General features: G+C 29.7%; 2 protein-coding genes across 2 annotated transcripts; both read left to right on the plus strand.

Moving 5' to 3' along the window:
• The first annotated feature begins 5,744 nt into the window (after positions 1 to 5,744).
• On the plus strand, positions 5,745 to 11,044 carry LOC120071572 (kinesin-like protein KIN-13B). The gene is made up of 12 exons (XM_039023911.1): positions 5,745 to 6,122; positions 6,206 to 6,397; positions 7,234 to 7,386; positions 8,080 to 8,187; positions 8,308 to 8,385; positions 8,466 to 8,547; positions 8,825 to 8,984; positions 9,059 to 9,361; positions 9,454 to 9,672; positions 9,747 to 10,227; positions 10,313 to 10,378; positions 10,464 to 11,044. The coding sequence occupies exons 1-12, from the start codon at positions 5,994 to 5,996 to the stop codon at positions 10,641 to 10,643; spliced, it is 2,151 nt and encodes a 716-aa protein (XP_038879839.1). The 5' UTR covers positions 5,745 to 5,993; the 3' UTR covers positions 10,644 to 11,044.
• An 8,413-nt stretch (positions 11,045 to 19,457) lies between these two features.
• Positions 19,458 to 20,620, plus strand: LOC120071384 (heat stress transcription factor C-1-like). The gene is made up of 2 exons (XM_039023638.1): positions 19,458 to 19,792; positions 19,863 to 20,620. The coding sequence occupies exons 1-2, from the start codon at positions 19,580 to 19,582 to the stop codon at positions 20,520 to 20,522; spliced, it is 873 nt and encodes a 290-aa protein (XP_038879566.1). The 5' UTR covers positions 19,458 to 19,579; the 3' UTR covers positions 20,523 to 20,620.
• Positions 20,621 to 21,510: the final 890 nt, after the last annotated feature.

Genomic DNA, 21,510 nt, shown 5'->3' on the forward strand with positions numbered 1-21,510 from the left:
GGAGCCAACACTATGAAAAATTATTAACATATTCAAATGCATAGGTGTTAATATTTAATAAATATTATTAAAGTTTGTTAAAAGAAATTGATGTATTATTAAATATTATTGTTTAATTAGAAGAATGAGGATTCAAGGGTTTCGGGATGAATTTTCCCTCTTGTTTTGCTTGCTTATTATTGGGTATCTATCACCCACTCATTTATATAGGGTGCCCTCTATTGTGGCCAAAAAATAATAATAAATGAATTAATACATATGGCAGTCATCCTATCCTATGACAGAGATGAAATATTTTTTCAACCAATTTATAAACTCATCTTTTGGATGTTCTTCTTTTTCTTCATGGCACGGTTGACGTGGATTCCCTTGCTTTTTCCTTTTGGTATTTTTATCTCTCTAACATTTAGACATATATGTTTGTCACATGGACATGTGACAAATTGATTTTATTCATAAATAAGTTGAAATTTTCCTAGACGAAAGTGTATTTCATGTGTCAAAATAACATCTTAAGTAGAAATTTTTGTGACAAAATATATTTATAAAAAGATAATTGAATCACATTACCATAATTTTTTAAAAGACTTAATTAAGAGTTCTTGGTATATTAAAAAATAAAAGTGAGAATTTTAAAACAGAAGACACTGCACAAAATCTAGATAAAGAGAACTTTGTGTTTGAAAATTGAAAGGGTACAAATAATATTTATGAGTTAGAGTACAAATTTCTGAATAAAGCAGAGAAATTCAGAACAGAGAATATCTTACCTTAGAAATAAAAACTTAAAAGGAACTTGAAAATAAATAGGAAAGAAATTGAGGATATGAGTGAAAAATAACGTCTCACCTTTTGGGGGACTAGTTTTCAAACTTTCCAAACAAACATCTGGCCCCAAATGTTACCAATTTACCAAACATGAACCACGCCACTCTGTCTAATTCCAATTTCACCCCATCATTCTCAAACAAATTAAATGAATGTGTCCATTGGAGGCTACATTCAAAATCATGTGTATCATTGTACCAAAGTTCCATCATACATAAATTCTATTCTCAACATTATTACAAATTATGATATCCAAATCTTCATTCTACTATAATCTTCATTTTAATATAATGTTGATATATAAAGTCTTCCTACCAATAACATGTTAGAAAATGATTTTCGTTATCAATAATTTAACATACTCTCTAGAATAGAAATATCAATAAAATCAAATGAAGATATCTCCATCTCTTATTTTTATATTTGATTAATTATATCGCAAAATGTATCAACGTAATGCTTTTTTTTTCTTTTCTTTTTTTTTTTTTTTTTGGATAATGTAATGTTGTGAAGTTAATTAAAATAGTTTAATTGGCGCTTTAGGAACACTACTCCAATATTGTGTAACTATTCTTAAACCTCAACCTACCATTCTTCCCTTTTCTAATATTATTGGATTATATTATTTTAAATGATAAAATTGTTGAAAATATTTATAAATAATAGCAAAATAGTACAATCTATCCACAATAGATTACTATTTGTATAATTTTACTATATTTATAAATATTTTGGTTTATTTTCCTATATATGAAAACAGTCCTTGATTAGATATGCAAAGAGTTTTTTTTTTCTTTACTATAACAAGGTATGGTTGAGAATTTGAACTTTTGACCTAAAAAAAGTCGTTCGAAATTATTGACATTTTTTTTCTTTTGTAATTCTTGTTTTAGTCATCATATATTTTAAAACGTACATTTTACACATTCTTAAATTCTTTTGTAAAAAAGAAAAATATTGATGTATTTTATGAACGTACTTTATGTTAAATTTTACTATAAATAAATTTTTTGGTCGAATGAATTGAGTATAGCATACTAATGGTATTAGTTCTCAATTCATATATTAAGTTTTTATCATCACATGTCAAATATTATTATTATTTCTTTTAAATCAATAATTGTGATGAAAGATGTAATTATCGATTTTTAAGATTGATAATTGATATTTTAAGTAATGAAAATATGATTTTAAAAAATTGAGAAAAGTGAAGGGTGGAATATTTAGAATAGGTAAGGAGAGAATAAAATAAGATGATTTATGACGGTCATTATATTATGAGTATGGTAAGGAAATAAGAGATGAGAAATCTAACGGCTGAGATTTGGCTGTGACGGGGAAGGAAATAATAGGAGCTAAGGTCACCGCATGGAAGTGGGCCACCACTACCACATAGAACGTGAGAACCATCACCAATGTTTCGGACTGTTTACCCAAAAGACAAATCTTAGACCCATTCTCTCTTATGTATATATTATACATTCATTCATTTTCCTCACGACATTTCATACTCATGTGGCACGTGATCTCACTTGCTCTACACGCGCCACCGCTCCACTTCTATAAACCCCTCAATCATATTCAATATTCTTTTAATTTAAAGTTAAAAATCAGGTTTGATTCAGGGTGGTCATGGGTTATATGGCTTACACCCAATTCAATTATAATTTGTAAGTTTCTCCCACACAAATAATCTTTATAGATTATAAAATGAACTCAATCCAAATTAATCCACCCATGACATATTTGGGTTGAATTGATTGAGGTTATTATTCGGATCATTTTTTTTTATCTAAAAAGAAATAAATTGTCAATATATAAGATTTTGATTTAATTATTTTCATATATTGAATTAAGATTAACAATTCAACTTTAATTTATGTATAATTGATTTTTTTTCTTTTTAAAGTGCTGAAAATTTATTTTTATGAGCTCTTGGATAATAAAATATTTTTAAAAAATAATGAAATTAAATAAAACTAAGATAAATATATGTATATATAATTGTATCAGGAGTAAAAAAATCTATTTTCAAGTTAATAATAAGTTTAGCTTGGTTAAAATTACTTTAGATTAATCCATGAACCAATCCAACCCATAGAATTTTCATTTATTTGAACTCAACCCAACCCAATCCAAATAAGTGATAATCCAACCCAAACTGTTTGGGTTGGATTGGGTTGACGATTTTTCGGGTCATCGGGTTTTCTGAACACTCTTATTTTTTATCCCTGAACTTTTATGAAAGTAACAATTTAGTTTTTTAACTTTAGTTTGAGCAATTTAGTCTCTATACTTTTAATGTTTTAACAATTTAATCTCTAAACTTTAATCCTGCAATAATTTAGTCATTGTACTTTCAAAATTTGTAACAGTTTAGTACCTAACATTAAAAAAAAATCAAAATTAGATGTCAGTTTTTATTATTTTATGATGTAAACTTTGTATTTTATGAAAATATTGAGTCTCTAATTAGTTTATCATTTTATTTATACAAGAAATCTCATTAAATATTAACACTATTTTCTATGATAAGGATTAAATGGTTACAAATTTTAAAATACAATGACTGAATTATTACATAGTAAAGTTTAGGAGTTAACTTGTTACAAATTGAAAATATAGGGACAAAATTGTTACGAACCAAAGTTTAGAGACTAAATTGTTGCTTTTAGGAAAGTCTAGAGACCAAAAGTGATTTTTAACCTAAATTTCAAGTTTAATTTCATTTCATAATTATTTTATTTTAATTTATTTTAATTTTTTTTTTACTTTGATTAATCACTTTGTAAGTTATTTCCAAAAGGAAAATTATTTCAAATGGTAAAACCATTGAAAATATTACAAGATCTAGCAAATTTTTAGAACTATCAATGATAAAAGCTGATTCTATCGACGTCTATCAATGTCACTAATAGACACTGATAGAAGTCTACATATCAGCATCTATCATTGATAGTTCTAAAATTTTGCTATATTTTGTAAATATTTTGGTTCATTTTTTTATATTTGAAAACAACCATTTCTAAAACTTATTTATTATTAATTTTGATGATGAATTGACAGTTCTCTGAGCACATATACATTTTCTCTTATAAATTGAGTATTATTAATATTGTGGAGTATTCGAAGGAATTATATAAAAAAAAACGGAGTTGATTGGATGATTAATCACAATAAAATCGTGAATTAAAAGAATAATTTGGTAAGAGACTATTAATAAGAAAAAGTAGGCCTCAAGCTGTTAGATGATATATAATTAAATCTATTTTTCTTCATTAATTTATATTTTTGGATCAATCAATTATTTAATATTGTATAGAAGTAAAAATTAAACAAATCATATTAATATAATTAGTGACATCGATTTTCCTTGGACACTTTTTTGCCTATTGATAACTTTTTCTTGGTTTTAGTTCAATATTTCATCACATATTTTTTCTCCAAATAAACTCGAAAAATGGTATGTATAGTACTTAAATGAACTAGAATATATTGAAACTTTTTCTTAGAAATAATAAATAAATAAACAAAACTTGGACCCGTACTTTTGTCACAAAGCATTTTTTAAATGTTAATTAATTTTGCTTTTTTTCAATGAGAAAAATAACTACGATTTCATTTTTAACTTTTTTGTTGGTGAAATTTATGCTTTCTTTCTTTTAATTTTTTTTTTATTATAGTTTTATTATTCTAAGGATACGTTCGTTTTATAGGTTTAGCCATAGAATTTCAAACAAACATTGAATATCTTTATTCGTTTTATAGTATTTCAATTTTTAAAATTCATAATATTAATATCTAGAAACTTTAAAACACATAAGTGAGGTTTTCCAATATCCTCAACATAGATGATATTTTTATGTCTATGAGAAAATAATCATTACTATTATTTTTAATTAATTATTAAATATGAATATACTATTTAAACTTAATAAATTTAATTAATAGATTTACAAGTGGATGTTATCTTAACTATTATATTTAAAACTTTATTATTGATTATTAATGTTCCAATTAATATAAATAACTTAATTAGATTTAATATACAAATAATAATTCATTTCTATTTCAAGTGATTAAATAATTAATTAGTATAATGATATATTAAATAAGACTAAATTAAATTTACGAATACATTTATTGTACTCTTACATTTAATTAAATGATTATTTAAATTTGGATTATATATACGAAATTGGTAAATCAAATGCATATCTTTCAACTTCTAGACATTAACTCCCGATATTTATAATATGTTATATCAATAATATCATATAATGTCAAAGAATACAAAATCTTGCATATAGAAGGGAACCAAAGTCCAACGAATTCACATTTTCTCTTTAAGACAATTTTATTCACTCAAATAGTGCCTAAGTTTCAAGAGTAATTGTCTTTTAGAACAGAGTAGACAACTTTTTTTTTTATGGAAGTATCACAAAATCCAACAAATTTTACTTTGTGGAGGAAATCGAACTTCAACAAATTTTTGACGAAGAAGCATATTTATAGTTTAAATAGTGACCATTCGAGTAGTCATGTCTCTTATTCAAATGGATTAATATTTAAAAAGATACATTCATTCATAAAAGAATGTAATTCACATAATAATGTTAAAAAATAGTTACATAGTATTTATTCCAACAATAAAATCTAAACATTTAAATCACATTTATTATTCATACATGTAAAACAATATCTAGAGTGAAAGTAATTTTTAAAAGTATATATATATATATATATATTTACTGCGGTTAGATAATTTATTTGGAATATTATTGGGGGTTGAAAAGTTGCAAACATGCAGACCCCGCCACTCCCCGGTCTCCCTCATTCAAAATCGCGTGAACTACACTCGCCCTCCCCTTAAAGTCTTCTCTCTCTTCGGCGACTGACTGACTATTATTTTCATATTTGCGTACTCTCTTTTTTTATTCTCTCTTCACTGTCCACCGCCCACATACCCTCTCCTTCCTCCCTTTCTCTTCGTTTTCAAACTTTGAATTTCAATTCAATTCATTTCTCATCGCCTTCCCACTTCTCTGTTTCTTCCACCTCTCAAATTTCCCAAAGCAAACCCCACTCCGATTATCCCAATCCCCTTTTACTCTGTTTTCTGTCTCATACTCCACTTTTCACTACTGGGTTTCGCCCAACAAAGGATGAACGCGGCCGGGAGACAGATTTCAAGATCTAATCCGGTGGTGCACCACCAACGGCAGCATTCCGACACTGCTTTTGATGCCCTTTGCTCTTATGGAAGATGGGCTCAGACCTCTAATCTCTCTCATGTACACTCCTGATTGTTTGCTTCTTTCTATTCCCTTTTCTTGTACATACTGTGTTTCTCATTTACCTTTTTTTGGGGCCTTAGGATTTTGGGTCGAGGGCAAACAGGGGAATGCAGAGGAGTTTCAACGATCTTGGCTCGGCTGATGCTTTGACGCCACAGGCTCGGTCCCGCTCCTCGAGCATGAGGAAGAATGCGGATGAGATGTTCCTTCCCAGTCATTACAGCCCTGGTCTCCTCGATCTTCATGCTTTCGATACTGAATTGCTTCCCGAGGTTGGGTCTGTTTCTTTACTTTACTCTTTTCTCCTATTGTTTTGAATTCCCGTAGTTTACGGATGCCGCTGTGTCATTTGTTAATGTGGGTGTGTTTTGATGGCTTCTTTGCCTTTTGGATCCAGGGGTCTTTCTCGTTTCTTACTTAACCAGACAGTTGAAATTTTCTCTTCTCTCTCTTTGATTATTGGAGATGAGATACATCCCCTGCTTCTTACCGCAGAATTTCAATACCATGAAGTGGAAGTTTAAGAGCATTCTTTGTTCAGTGTTTAATCCATTTTTTTTCAATTTACATTGCTTGTATCCCTGTAATTGAATATAGGAGACATGGGTGCTCGCTAAATCTTTTCAAATTTGATTCCAATTCGAGTCAATTTAATCATATAATTTAGGGATGGGAATTGGGAATTGTGGTTCCAGTTTGCTTCCTCTTCGTTCTAATAAGTTTGTACGAATTAAAACTTAGATTAATTCGAAGAGAATATAGTGAATGGATGCTTTTGATTGAATCAGATTTGATCACATGGTATGTATGATTCCTAAATCTAATAAAATAATAACCTCATTTCTTAAGTTAATTATTGCTGCACCAACTCCTAATGTTCAAAATCCTTTGCGTTTATAACATGATGAATATCCAATTTTCTTTTATTGTTAATATGATTGCTATTATCAATATTTGCTTTAGTATCATTCTAGATGCAGAATCATGGACTGGAATGGCATCCAGTGGGGGAGATCTATCCTTTAAATTTTCATGTCATCTGATTCGACAAATTATTTATCTTGTTTAAGGCTTCATTTTTACTCCATCATTTACTTCACTTTGTCAGACCACTTTTCGTAAAAGTCTGGATGATTCGGAGCCATTTTTTGCTGCAAGTAAGCTGCCTAACAGGCCTGGGGGTGCATCCGACAACAATCTTCTCAAAAGCGTCTCAGTTGACAGGGAAAGAACCAACAATGTTGCTAAGATCAAAGTGGTGGTATGTCTCTTCTGTACCATCTTAATTCCCTTTAACTCCCAAAGAAGCAAGTAAAAAGCCAAGTCTTTCCTTTAAGGCTCTCATTTGCCCTTGCTTGTCACTCCAACTCATCTAGGATCGAGGAGGAACAAGAAAAGAAAAGAAAAGAAAAGAAAGAACTTGAACTGCTGCAGTTGTACTGAAGATTATTAGTGCCTTCTCCAAAGTACCTTTTTTTCCTCTACGTGATATAAGCATGAAAAGAGTTGAAGAATTATCTTTTTTGTTGTATAAAACGTTTTGTAGATGGGAAATTTTTTTGTGGTCTTTAGGTGAAAATACTAATGCTCCATTTCATAATCATTTCATTTTTTATTTTTGGTTTTTGAAAATTAAGTCAATTTTCTCTCAATTTCTTATAATGGTTAGCATCTTTCCTAAGTACAAGAATTGAATTTCTTGGTCAAATTTCAATAACAAAAAAGTTTTTAAAAACTTTTTTTTTTAGTTTTCCAAATTTGGCTTAGTTTTTTAAAACATCGGTAAAAAGTTGATAACAAAATAAAAAATTTTCAAAAATCCAAAAACCAAATGGTTACCAAACAGGGCCTAAAATGTGCGTGTCACATGTTGATAGACCGTTGGAGAGTTGTGGTGGTCTACCTTTCCTCGTTGAATTGAATCCATTATATTTTATAATTTTCTTCATTACAGGTTCGCAAGAGACCGCTAAATAAAAAGGAAATGACAAAGAAAGAAGAAGATATAATCACAATTGAGCGAATGTCAAATTCCCTGACAGTTCATGAAACGAAATTTAAAGTAAGTGTGATCAATAATCATGATCATCTAATTTCAATAGCAACATGCTGTGTATGAATTGCAAGTGAGTAAGCCAGAAAGGGTTTCTTTTCTCTCTCCTAAAAAGTATTGCATCTGCAGGTTGACTTGACAGAGTATATTGAGAAACACGAATTTGTTTTTGATGCGGTATTGCATGAAGGTGTTTCAAATGATGAAGTAAGTACAAGACTTGGATGAGTACCATTTTGAAATGAAAATTTTATTTGATTTCTAAATATTCTCTTTTGTTGTTGCAGTTATATTCGGAAACTGTGGAACCCATAGTTCCGCTTATTTTTAACCGAACAAAAGCTACTTGCTTTGCTTATGGGCAAACAGGCAAGGTTTCAAATTTTCGTGCAATTTTGTATACGGGTGTTAGAACCATGAGATGCTATATGAACATGTGTAGAGGAATGTATAAACCTAATAGACATAGATCAGCATCTGCTTTTAATGATTTTTTCATGGATGGCTGCCTAAAATATTTCCACAATTCCGTCAAATAGATTACTCGTGGTAAAAGTATCTGTTCGTGCTCTTGTTTATTGTGTTTCTTCTCCACTTTGTTTATGCCAGTATACTTAACTTGAAATATATTTATATGTTTGTTCAGGTAGTGGAAAAACATACACTATGCAACCATTGCCTTTAAAGGCGTCTGAAGACATTCTAAGATTAGTGCACCACACTCACCGGAACCAGGGTTTCCAATTATTTGTCAGCTTCTTTGAGATATATGGTGGGAAAGTTTTTGATCTCCTCAACGAAAGGAAGTAAGTTCCATTGAGATTGTAGCAGAAAATGTATGAATTCAGTTCATTTTCTTGAATTTATCATCATCATGCAGAAAGCTTTTCATGAGGGAAGATGGGAAGCAACAAGTATGCATTGTGGGGTTGCAAGAATACAAAGTGTCGAATGTTGAGACAATCAAGGAATTGATTGAGCGGGGAAATGCCACAAGAAGCACTGGTACAACTGGTGCAAATGAAGAATCCTCTAGATCACATGCTATACTTCAGCTTTGTGTTAAGAGATCAGTAGATAGTTCGGAAACAAAGCCAGCTCGACTTGTAGGAAAGCTGTCTTTTATTGACCTTGCTGGAAGTGAACGTGGTGCTGATACTACAGATAATGATAAACAGACAAGGTCTGAGACTCTGAATTTCCTTCGGAAGTTGGAGTTTTCGTTTACACTCCCTCTCTTCTCTTGTGATTGACTTGAAAATATTTGTGTTGCAGAATGGAAGGTGCGGAAATCAACAAAAGTTTGCTAGCTCTCAAAGAATGCATTAGAGCTCTTGACAATGATCAGGGTCACATTCCTTTCAGAGGCAGTAAATTAACTGAAGTTCTTAGAGATTCATTTGTTGGAGATTCACGCACTGTTATGATATCGTGTATATCACCAAGCTCGGGATCATGTGAACACACTCTCAACACATTAAGATATGCTGACAGGTGAGTTCTTTTCTGAGGTATTACAATTGTATATTCCATGATCTATTAAATATGTTTTATGATTGTCCCCTCAGGGTAAAGAGTCTATCTAAAGGGAACAACACAAGGCGGGATCCTTTATATTCATCATCAAATCTTCGAGAATCAACAGCTTCTTTGTTGTCTTCCTCGCTACCCACCGAGCCATCCTATGAGGATAACAGAACTTATTTACCAAACGACAAGAATAGATTTGGTTGGTCCAAACAGAATGAAAGGGAAGGTACTCCACCATTGAACGTTGAACGTGTTCCTAGCAACAGGGCAGACATAACTTTGCCTCATCACAAAAGTCAGCGAAGTTTTCAAGATGACTTCACTGTAGATGATATTGGTTACCCAGAGCAACAGTATGAACAGGAGAAATCATCACGGATGAACACTAAAATAACTGAAACTCGACAAGTGCCAGGCTTTATCGACCAGAAGAAAACAAGTAATGAAACAAACCGAAGGGATATACCCGATTTCGAGATCGACTCTCATTCGGATGATGACCTTGATGCCCTTTTAAAGGTAATAATGTTGTGAATATTGAGCACCAGACTTTCACAGCAATCCTCCAACTGTTAATGACATCCTACCACTGTCTTTATATTAGGAAGAAGAAAATCTTGTTACTGCTCATAGGAGACAGGTGGAGCAGACAATCGACATTGTTCGAGAGGTTTGCAATCTCTTTTTATTGTATATGTTATAAGCCACATTTGGGGCTGTTAAGACCTTGTGTAATCTTGCCTGCATATATGCAGGAAATGAACTTGCTTGTTGAAGCTGACCAACCCGGAAGCCATTTAGATGACTACATCCATAAATTAAATGTTATTCTATCACAGAAGGCCACAAGTATTTTTCAGCTGCAGGCTCAGTTGGCTCAATTTCAGAAACGTTTGGATGAATACAATGTTTTGGTGGCACCCTCCACCAACTGAAACAAACCTAGAACCAGACGCTTCCCATTTTTTCCTCCAAAATCTTCTTTTGCACAGGCCCGAGGGAGCTGGTTGATCGAAGTTAATTAATATTGATAGGAAATGGTTCAGACGTGCGCGTGTGATCGATAAATGACCAAGTTTTACCCTCAGAGGTGGTTTCAGTTTTCTTTGATTGTACAGAAGATTTGTTTCCTGTCTATAGTGTTTTGTATTAATGGATGTTTCTCTCCCTCCGAGCTGCTGCTGCTGCTGCTATTATGAGCAACAATCAAGAAAACTAATACAGATTCTTCTGTTTACCTTTCCACATCCGGAAGCTAAAAGTAACTTGCTTTTGCAATTTCTGTTTGATCTTATAAACGATTGTTGGCATGATTAAATCATCTCATTTTATCCAAGTTTTCTTCTTTCTTTTTACAATATTACATTATAGATGCTAAGTTTGACTTTGAACCTATAAATTACAAGGGAAAAAAAATCTCTTCAAACTTTGCTGGGTCAAAATTGTACTTATTCTTTCAAAAGTTGCACAGTTAGCCTGTCTTTAATGATTGTTTTAAAGTTATCTCTTGGGTATAACTTTATTAGAGGACGTTTGACGTGCAGAGTTGAGTTGAGATGAGTTAATAATTATTATAGGAGGAGAGTTGATGCGAATAACGAGATAAGAAATGTGAGTTAACACGAATAACGAGGTAATAAATCTCTTAAATAATTGGTGAACCAAACGATGGGTGGGTTTTTTTTACCCACCCAACTCAACCCAATTTGGGGGGCCAAACAGTGACATTTGTTATATTTGAAAATATTCTTTTTTTTTTTTTTAATAGATGACATAGTTTTGAGTTAATTTTTGTAATTTAACCCGGAGAATATTATGTTACTTGGAATTTATTAAAGAAACATGAAGTTTCATCCAAAAACTAATTCTCAAAATATCTCCTTGAGATGATGTTTCTTTGGATTCACCATTCTTGAATTGGATGTAATATCCATTTGGACTTTATGGTTTATTGATATCATATTAGAGAAATATAATGTTCGATTTCAAAATCATTAGGCAAAAAGATGAGTAGTCCGTATATTTTTATAAAGATAATAAGGTTTCTTTGTTTTTTTTCAACGTAGATCCTCGACAGAAGTGACGATTTACCTTTTCAATCAAGTTGAAAAACAAATGTTTAGTTTTGTCTCTCTCTACAGACATGTCTTTTATGGACATCTTTAGTAAGAAAAAACCAGAAGGTTATACTTTAAGATTCTGAAACCTTTCCTTAATTTCATTATTTAAAGATTTTTTAAGGCATGTTCTCAAAATCCTCTTGTGGATTTTGCTTAACCAACCTGACAATAATGAAAGCTGCTGAGTGAATTTAATGGAATTAATAAATGAAGTCGGTTAATTAGGTGGAAAATCAGTCACATGGGACAGTGAAAAAAAATACAATATTCGACTCATGAAGATCTCAAAATGTCTATATGCAAATAAATTGGCAAATGTTTTAAAGTTGTTTATCAAACTTAGACCTTAAGCAAAACATAGACAAGCTTTTTAATCAGTTGTTTTGTTTCTTGATATTGTCTCTAATCACCAAAACCAGCCAATCAGAGACTAAATCAATCTACTTCACTATCGGGATTGGTTCAATCTTTGACTATAATGACACAGAAGAGTCTGGATTAATTTCATTTCATACATCTCCTAGAATTTGCAAGAAGGTTGTTAAGAAATATAAACCTATTTTCCTTCCTAAATTTAATTTCCTTTATCCTTGTTTTTTTTTTTTTTTAATTTGATTGAATGATATAATTATCGTATTCAATTTTTGTTTTGGTCCCTGTCATGTCTATTACAAAATTTGTCCCATTACAAGATTTGAAAGATTGTGTCTATACTTCATTAACAATTATTTTCATCTACGAGTATTAAATAGATAAGATTCACTTACTAATAATTACTTTATTTAACTTATGCCCCACCAAGAAAAGAGAGACTTTATTTTCTCTTGTAGTTCTTGAGTCGACTGAAAGATTGAAAGATTTACTTATACTGTTGTGATACCGAATCGACTGCACTTTGATGCTTAAATTAGTACAGAAAATATATAGTTCATCTAAGCACAAAGAGTAAGATTAGAGTTCTCCTTTGGAGTTTACGTACTACTTTCTCTTGAGATTTATAATGCCCTTCCTTTGGCACTCGGTGGTACATGTAACACCAACAATGTCAAAGGTAGATTACAATCTTCAAGGTTGCAAAGCACTAGACTGAGTAACTTGGTTGTTTCTTGATTAAGATATTTCTTTTGGTTTGGTTGATGAGGCCAGGTGCCAAAGTTCTGACTTTTCCCTTTTGAATGTGCGTTTTTTCATGTCGCTTCCCAATTTCCTTGAACTTTGACCCATCCATAGGTTATGGGTCTTGTTTCGATAGTGTGCTTTTGAAAAGTATAATTTTTTCTTTTTAATAAAAATCAAAACTAAATTTGTTTAGTTTCTAAAAGTTTGAAGGGCTTCTTTCTAACTTTTTTTCCTTACAAAAGATAAAACCTTAAACCCTAGAAATAAGAACCAAAGTAACTTTTAATTAACAAGGTGAGAGTCTAGTAGATCGAATCTTCAATCTTCAAGGTGGGTAAATCATTATTATTATTAACGAAGGAATCTATTGATTGATAAGATCACATGGTAGAGTTCTTTTCTATCGAATATTAAAGTATTAAAATATTAAGTCTTTAGCTTAGCCATAATGTAGGAGAGATATTGGATAATTGAAAAGTTTAGTTACTAATTCCAAATTATTTAGGCTCGTTTGGTAAACATTTCGTTTTCTGTTTTTGTTTTTAAAAAATTAAGTCTATATCCTTCCTATTTTTTATCATGATTTACATTTTTTTTTAAGTATAATGGTTAAATTCTTAACCAAATTTTTAAAAGCTACTTTTTTAAGTTTTCAAATTTAGGTTTAGTTTTTTAAATCATTGGTAAAAGTAGATAGCAAATAAAGAAATTTGGAAGTGTAAATAGTGTTTATAAGTTTAATTTAAAAAATTAAAAACAAAAAACAAAATAATTACTGAACGAAGTCTTAATTATTTGTCATTATAAATAGTTAAGGGTTCTGTAAAAAGATGTTTTTTAAAAATTATATTTGAAAAAATAGTCTTTATTTTTAAAGAGACGTCTCTCAATTATTAGAAATGAATTTCTCTTGTTTTAACCATAAATTTGATGTAATATCTAAACTCGTTCCATCAAACTAGGCATTTATAATAATAAAAAAAAAGTATTTTACACCATTAAGAACAATATCACTCTTTCAAAATTGCAAATAAACATTAAAAAAAAAAAGTATTAGAATACCAACAAGACCAATATGAATAGAAATAGCCAAAAAAAATATATATATATTAAAAAGAAATACCAAAATTACGTCAATCTATGACTTAAAAGAAGTATTAAATTATAGTTTACGTGTTCAAATAATTTTGTGGTTATGCAATTTCAATTAGTTTTTAATAACATTTCATCAATATTGATATTCCATCAATAATTTAGTTGATAGGTACATATACATATTAAAATGATCAATTATAAAGTCAAAACTAACGTTCTTCAATTATTAGAAGAAAAAGAAACACATACATTAGTTTAATATTAGAATTCTATAAAAAAAATTTGAGAATCAAATTTCTAATTTCGAAATTGATAAAACATGTTTTATGATATTTGAACTATGCACATTTTCATAAATGTTTTTGTCAATATTTTGACATCCAATTATATGCAATAATAGAAGGCTAAAAAGTTGCTAATTTCTAACAACTAAAAGAGAAGGTATATTTCAATTATTAAATGTGAACACCTTTTGCACTTTGCCTTTCATGTAGGTCAAGTACATTTTTTTCCAAATTAGATTTGAATATTTAATAAACAAGTTAGTTTATGAATTAGGTAATCAAATGGATCTTATCTTGCTATAAGTAGCAAAAAAAACAAACACATATCCAATCATTTAATTTTGATTAAAAAATTATTTTCTAAGCAAACTAAGAAGACAAAAAAATTTAAAATTATATCTATAATAATAAAAAAAAATGTTCTCTCATTTCCGTTGAATTAGTAGGTTTCATGTGTTTGAAAATCAATGACAATATCACAGTGTATTTGCAAGCTAGGTAAAATAGTAATTTTAATTTTTTAAATTGAAAATGAGAGGTCAAAAGATTGGAAAAGGTCTTAAAATCACATATTCAAATGTTGAATTTGAAATGCATAAACTACTTATGAACTATAAAGATTGTGGAGGTATCATTAGCTATTTGATTTTTGAAAATTAAGTATATTTTCTTTTAATTTCTTTCGATGGTTTTTCATATTTCTTAGGTAAAAGAGTTGAATTTTTAGCCAAATTATAAAAACAAATATATGTTTTTAAAAATTTTTTTTTTAGTTTTCAAAACTTGACTTGGTTTTACATTGATAGAAAATAAGGATGTTCGTGGTTTGGGTTGGTGAAAATTTGGAAGAGATTTGTCACACAAGTCATAGATGTCATACAAGACATCCTAACAAATTCAAAAACAACAACAAAGTAACAAACAATAAATCAAGAATGAACACAGGGATTACAGTGACACACGTATAGCCTTACTTATTTAATCACTTAGCTCTCCCTAGATGTGAGACTCCTACTCACTCGAACTTAGGTTTCCCCTAAATATGTGAATATTAGTGTTGCGACACTCAGGCTACCCCTAAGTGTGTGAGATTCCCTCTCACTATGAATATATCTTTCCTCCTTATTGTGAACTCCCTTCACCAAAGAACTTAGGCCCCCCTAAGTCTTGAAAACTCTTTCTCGATGAATAATACCTTAGAATTTCTCTAAGATTGAGAATTTCTTCTCAATCACCTTTGTCTTAGGCTTCCCTAAGACCAAATAGAGCTTCACAAGATTGAAATGTTCACCGTAAGAACAACATGAATAATATGTTGTCACACACTAAGATTAATTATTTCTTTTTCAAATATAGACCATACAAAAAGTAGTCTATCAAACTTAATAAACGATCTCAAGCGGCAACTCTAGCACAGATATTTCTTGGACAAAAAAAATATCCCCAAACAAATTTGACAAAACACCAAAAAGGTAAGCAATTCAAAGAAAATAATCTGCAAAATAATTCAAATAAGGAAATATATATTCTACAAAATTAGTATATCGTGAAACAACCTTCGAGACAAGTTCCCACGAAGACATAATTTGAGACAACTCAGAAACTACCCAAGAAACAAAAACTAGAAAACTTAAAGATATGCTGCCAATAAGACAGATCTAATAGTAGGGTTGAACCAATTTTTAGATCTAACCTGATTATTCGGGTTGTAAGTTTCTTTCTTCAACCATTTACTCTTGTTAAATAAGCAATTCAACCCAACTTCATGTTTCACTCAACTATGAAACATGGGTTGGCTTGGTTCAGGTTACTCAAATAATTTATTTAATTTTTTTAAAAGATAAGTAAAATGTTAATATGTAAAAAAATTATTTAATTATTTTTCACATATTGAATTAAGATTAACAACCCAATTTTGATTTATATTGTGAAAAAAATTCTTTATAAAGTAATAAAAGAATTATTTTTAGGAGTTGTTGGGAATAAATTATCCAAAAAAATAAATTCAAATAAGGATAGGTATATATAAATGAATCAAAAGTAAAAAATAAATAACAAATTAAGGTTTAATTTTATTAGATTGATTTGAGTTATTTTATGTGAACTCATGAACCATCCAAAACCATATGAGTTAGGATGAGTTGATCAAGTTTTTCAAGTCGTAATTTTCTTAAACACCTCTAATAGAAAATATATAACAAAGTAAGAAATTGACGGACAAAAAAATGTTTTTAAAAGTCAAAGGGAAGGAATGTTTTTGCAATGTTGTTAAAGAGAGAAGGAAAGAAATTGGAATGATAAAATAAAATGTGAAAAAAAGTAAAAGAAAAAGTTAAAAAGGGTTTTAATTTTTATTTTTGTATAGAATAAAAAAGGGGAGAATGTGAAAAGGTGAAAGGAAGGCGACAAGAGTAAAATAAGATCCTGCATAAATGGAAAGAGACAAGCAGAGTATTGGAGCACATAAACCTGCTCCCCAGCTCAAAACACCACTTTGCAAAATCCCCCCTTTTTTATTTTTATTTTTCAAATCCGGCCCCATACGTGTCAATCTCATAGCCCACCACGCCTTCACTAATCTACTCACCCCCAACGCACGTGTACCTCTGCACTATTTTTTTCCCCCTAATATCTTATCAAAATCATTTTATATTATTACAATTACCCCCATATATATCTATATATCAGACATTTCATTTTCACCCTATATTCTTAATAACTTACTCATGAAAATTATCAATTTCAAGATTTAATTATAACTAGCTTTTGAGTATTTAAATCTACAAAAATTAAAACAATATTTTATATAGATATTAAATGTTAGAGAGAAAGAAATATGTAAGACCATAATATTATAAATTTTCTCAGAGGTTTGCCCTGAAAAAGGAATCTAAGCTTAAGCCACTGTTTTGCACTCCCTCAAGGTTTTGTTTCTTTCATTTACTCTCATTTTATTTTGTAACGCCCTCTCCCACGCGCCTTTCTACCGCGTGTTCTTTTCTTTTCTTTTTTCCAACAAAATATTTCAATTTGACCATCTTAATATCATAAACTTTAAATAATAATAATAATAATAATAATATCAAAACGTGCTTAATTCAAGTGACATAAAGATGTGCCTTACATCATTCAATATAAATAATATTCTTAAACTCATTAATTTTATTAACATCAAATTTTACACAAATTAACAAGTCCATAAAATTTTCAAAGGCAACCTTAAAAGAAATTTTACCTTAAATATTATTAAATTTATCTTCGGAATCTTATGAAATTTTTCTAATACATATATTTTTAAATTGATAGAAAACATTTGGAAATAGTCATTTTAACAAAACATTTGTATCGAAAGGATAAATATTGTAACACTTTTAAAATTTTAAGGTTACGGTTGATACAATTATCTAAACTTGAGATGTAATTTGAGAATTTAAAAGTTTATGTTAAGGATTGATATAATATGACAAATTTTATTAGTAAAAATTGTAATTATTTTTTATATTTTATTATTTGAGTTCAATAAACGTGGATATAAAATCTAAACCAAATAGCCCCATTTGATTTTTTTTTTTTTTTAAAAAAAAAAGTCATATTTGATAACAATTTAAATTATAGTTTTTCTTTAAAATATATATTTATTTATTTGTTTCCTCTCAATTTTTTAATTATAGTTTTTATATTTGTAGAGAAAAAAAAAACACTATAGTATTCTAGTCAAATTTTGAAAAAAAAAAAGTTTTTGAAAACTATTCTTTTTTCAACTTTCTAAAACTTGGTTTATTTATTTACTTTTTTTCTTTTTCTAAATATTAGCATAAAGTAGATAACAAAGTATATATATTTAAAAATAATGTTTATAAGTTTAATTTTTTAAAACCAAATAATTATAAAATTAAAAAAAAAAAAAAAGTGTATAAACATTCTTTCCATGTGTGAGCTTCTTTATTTTCATTGGCTACCTTTTACCTTCTAAAAATGACCAAGATTGGAAGGCATATTTTAAAAATACTTTTTCAGGTCAACAATCATAGTGATCGATACATCAAATAACAACTTTTACTATAATAATTAGAACTTGTTTGGATCAATTTGGAGGAAAAAAAAATCTAAAACATTCATTTTTATTTAAACACTTTTGATAAAAATTTATTAAAGTACATTTAAAAAACTATTTTGATTGGTTGTCACACTCTCCAATTTCTTCCAAAATAACTTGTTTTTTAAATTAAACACTTAAAAATATATTATAAACACACCCTAAGTATCTTATTCATTCAAAATATGCTCAAATTATTTATTTATTAACCACAATATTTTCTTTAAATATATATATTTACATACATATATATATATATATATATATATCTTTAAAAAAAAAAAAAAAACTTTAAGAAGTATTTGATCCCCTAACTTGATGTTGGTGGATAACCCACTTCATATTTCCAACTCCAAATATAATAGTATCAATGTTTACAACTATTTATAACATACAATTATCTATAGTAATATTATTCGAAATTTCTTTTATTACAATATTTACTATTTTCTACGTATCTTCTCTCTCCGTCTGTGTACAACGGTTTACTATTTTATACCTAAACCGTATAATCTGTAATACAAGCACATACTATTATAATTTACAAATGAGCAATGATTAACTCATATGCTCTTCACTTCTTTATCACACACAAAAAAAATTAGAAAAAAAATATTTTTTAAAAATAAAATTGTCACATGACAATATTTTTATTAGACTATACTTAAAATGTACGAAGATAAATGCATTTAAAGGAAGATCCAAATTTTTGTGTTGACAAATTAAAATAAATTACTAATATAGTGGTATTGAAGAATGTAAATATCTAGGGTGATACACACATAGAAGGAGCGCGTGGGTAAGGCAGCAACTCCATTTTAGTGGCAAAATATCTTATGCGCCTACACATCAAAGCATTGGCCAATAAAAAAACAAAGGCTCACTCAAGTGGGTCCCACTCTCTCTCTCATTTGTTTTTGACAGTCCAAATAATATCATATACTGCCACGTTACCCCTTCCCGCTACAGTACGCGCGTCCACTATTTATTTACGGTGCCGCCTCATCCTTCCATAAAAAGAAAACGAAACCCCCCCCCCCCCCCCCTTAAAATCCCCTCCCTACCATTTTCAACTGCTTTTCTTTTCTTTTCTTTTCTTTTCCGTTTTGAGAAGAAGAAGAAGAAGAAGAAGAAGACGACACAGAGCCTTTTATGGGATGGAAGGCAACTCCGGAAACGACATTGTAGCTCCTTTTGTCTTGAAAACTTATCAAATGGTCAACGATCCACTTACGGACGCTTTCATTTCTTGGGGCTCTGCTAATAACAGCTTCATCGTTCTTGACCCTCTTCATTTCTCTCATACTCTCTTGCCTGCTTTTTTCAAGCACAATAATTTCTCTAGCTTCGTTCGTCAGCTCAATACTTACGTATGTAATTTCCCATTTTCCATTCCCTCCCCCCCACTTTTTCTTGTTTTTTAATTTCTGGGTTTTTCAGGGGTTTCGGAAGGTAGATCCAGATAGATGGGAATTCGCGAACGAGTGGTTTCTACGAGGGCAATTTCAGTTACTTAAAAACATTGTAAGGAGAAAACAGAGTAGTAATTCCAGTAATAAGTATTTGGTGGGAGATCAGATGGGGGATGAGGAATTAGTGACTGAAATTGCTAGATTGAGGAAAGAACAGAGAGCTCTGGAAGAACAACTGGAAGGGATGAAGAAACGACTTGAAACCACTGAGAAACGCCCACAACAAATGATGGCCTTTCTTCATAAAGTGGTGGAAGATCCTGAAATTCTGCCACGGATCATGCTTCACAAAGATCCCACTCGTCTTCAATTTCCAGAGAAGAAGCGGCGGTTGATGATTTCCTCTTCTTCCTCTTCCCCTTCCACCACCACTCTCACCGAGGGGGATGAAATCGAAGAGGACGCCAATAACCGCCGGGATTTTGGGCTTAATTTCTCGTCGCCGGAGGTTTCTGGACCTTGGTTTCTCCGGGAGCCGGAGGGTAATTTGGGGATTCCGCCGGTGCCGCCGATTGATAAAGGAATAAACAGTAACGGAGAGAGAAAGTATTTGACGGAAATGACAGTGGAGGAGACTCATCCACCACCACCGCCTTATCCATTTTCTCTTTTCGGGTGTGGCTTTTAGTAATTAATCACCTTCACAATTTTATTTTCTTCTTTTTTCGCATTTTCTCTCTTTTTTTCCCCTCTTTCTTTATTAATATTACCTTTCAGTTTTCTTTCTTTTTCTTTTCTTTTCTCCTTATACATTATTTGTATATACATAAGTAACTCTCAGATTTAATTCTTCAAAAAGAATAACTTAAATATTAAAATGTATATTTTTACTCTATATCTTCTAATATAGGAAAAAACAGGTTGTTTAGTACTATTTTATTTTGAAAATTGATTGATTTGTTATTTTATTTTATTATTATTTTTTTTTTTGGAAATGTAGCTATTTTTTAAAATTTTAAAATAAAATAAAGGAAGTTTTAAAAAGGGGTTCTGAATTTTTAGTTGGTATATATATTCAAAAGATTAAAACAAGGTTTATGGGTTAGACATGAAAATATTGCATTTCTAAGAATTTTAAGGGCATTCCACGTCTTTAAAAAAAGGGCAAGTTTTTTCTTTGAATATGGTTCTATATAGTAGACTCTTGAATTTAAAATGTGAATTTTCTGAAATTTTTAATTTCTGTGTATTGTATTCGTTAAGTTTAAATTTAAAATTTTTCGAGATTTTTAAGGCATAATATTGACGTTAATACTTGTTTGAAGACTCGAGAGAGTTTAAGGAGCCATTTGTTATTTTGGGAAGGTAGATAATCGAAATTTTAGATCCTGAAATTATAGATATATAAAATTATACATGTTCAACATCACTTTAGATTACCATGTTTATTTTGTAGGAATATTTTTTCAGATATCCGAAAATATTTTGATCATTGTATATCGACTATTTATTAATTTATAATTAATTTGAATTTATATAACATATTTATTTTTATCAATTTGTTTTTTTAAAATTAATACAATTTATATTATTTTTATATATTATTTTTTTTAACAAAATAATATATCAAGCTTTTTTTATAGAATAAATATTAATTTAAATTTGAATTTGAATAT

Source organism: Benincasa hispida, chromosome 2, assembly GCF_009727055.1.
Source record: "Benincasa hispida cultivar B227 chromosome 2, ASM972705v1, whole genome shotgun sequence".
NCBI classification, from domain to species: Eukaryota; Viridiplantae; Streptophyta; class Magnoliopsida; order Cucurbitales; family Cucurbitaceae; genus Benincasa; species Benincasa hispida.

Bases quoted from the DNA above. Each gene is read 5' to 3' on its own strand.
- LOC120071572 (XM_039023911.1), top strand. From the start codon at position 5,994: ATGAACGCGGCCGGGAGACAGATTTCAAGATCTAATCCGGTGGTGCAC. The intron at 7,387-8,079 runs GTATGTCTCTTC...TCTTCATTACAG, and splicing joins TTGCTAAGATCAAAGTGGTG to GTTCGCAAGAGACCGCTAAA. The intron at 10,379-10,463 runs GTTTGCAATCTC...GCATATATGCAG, and splicing joins CAATCGACATTGTTCGAGAG to GAAATGAACTTGCTTGTTGA.
- LOC120071384 (XM_039023638.1), top strand. From the start codon at position 19,580: ATGGAAGGCAACTCCGGAAACGACATTGTAGCTCCTTTTGTCTTGAAA. The intron at 19,793-19,862 runs GTATGTAATTTC...TGGGTTTTTCAG, and splicing joins TTCGTCAGCTCAATACTTAC to GGGTTTCGGAAGGTAGATCC.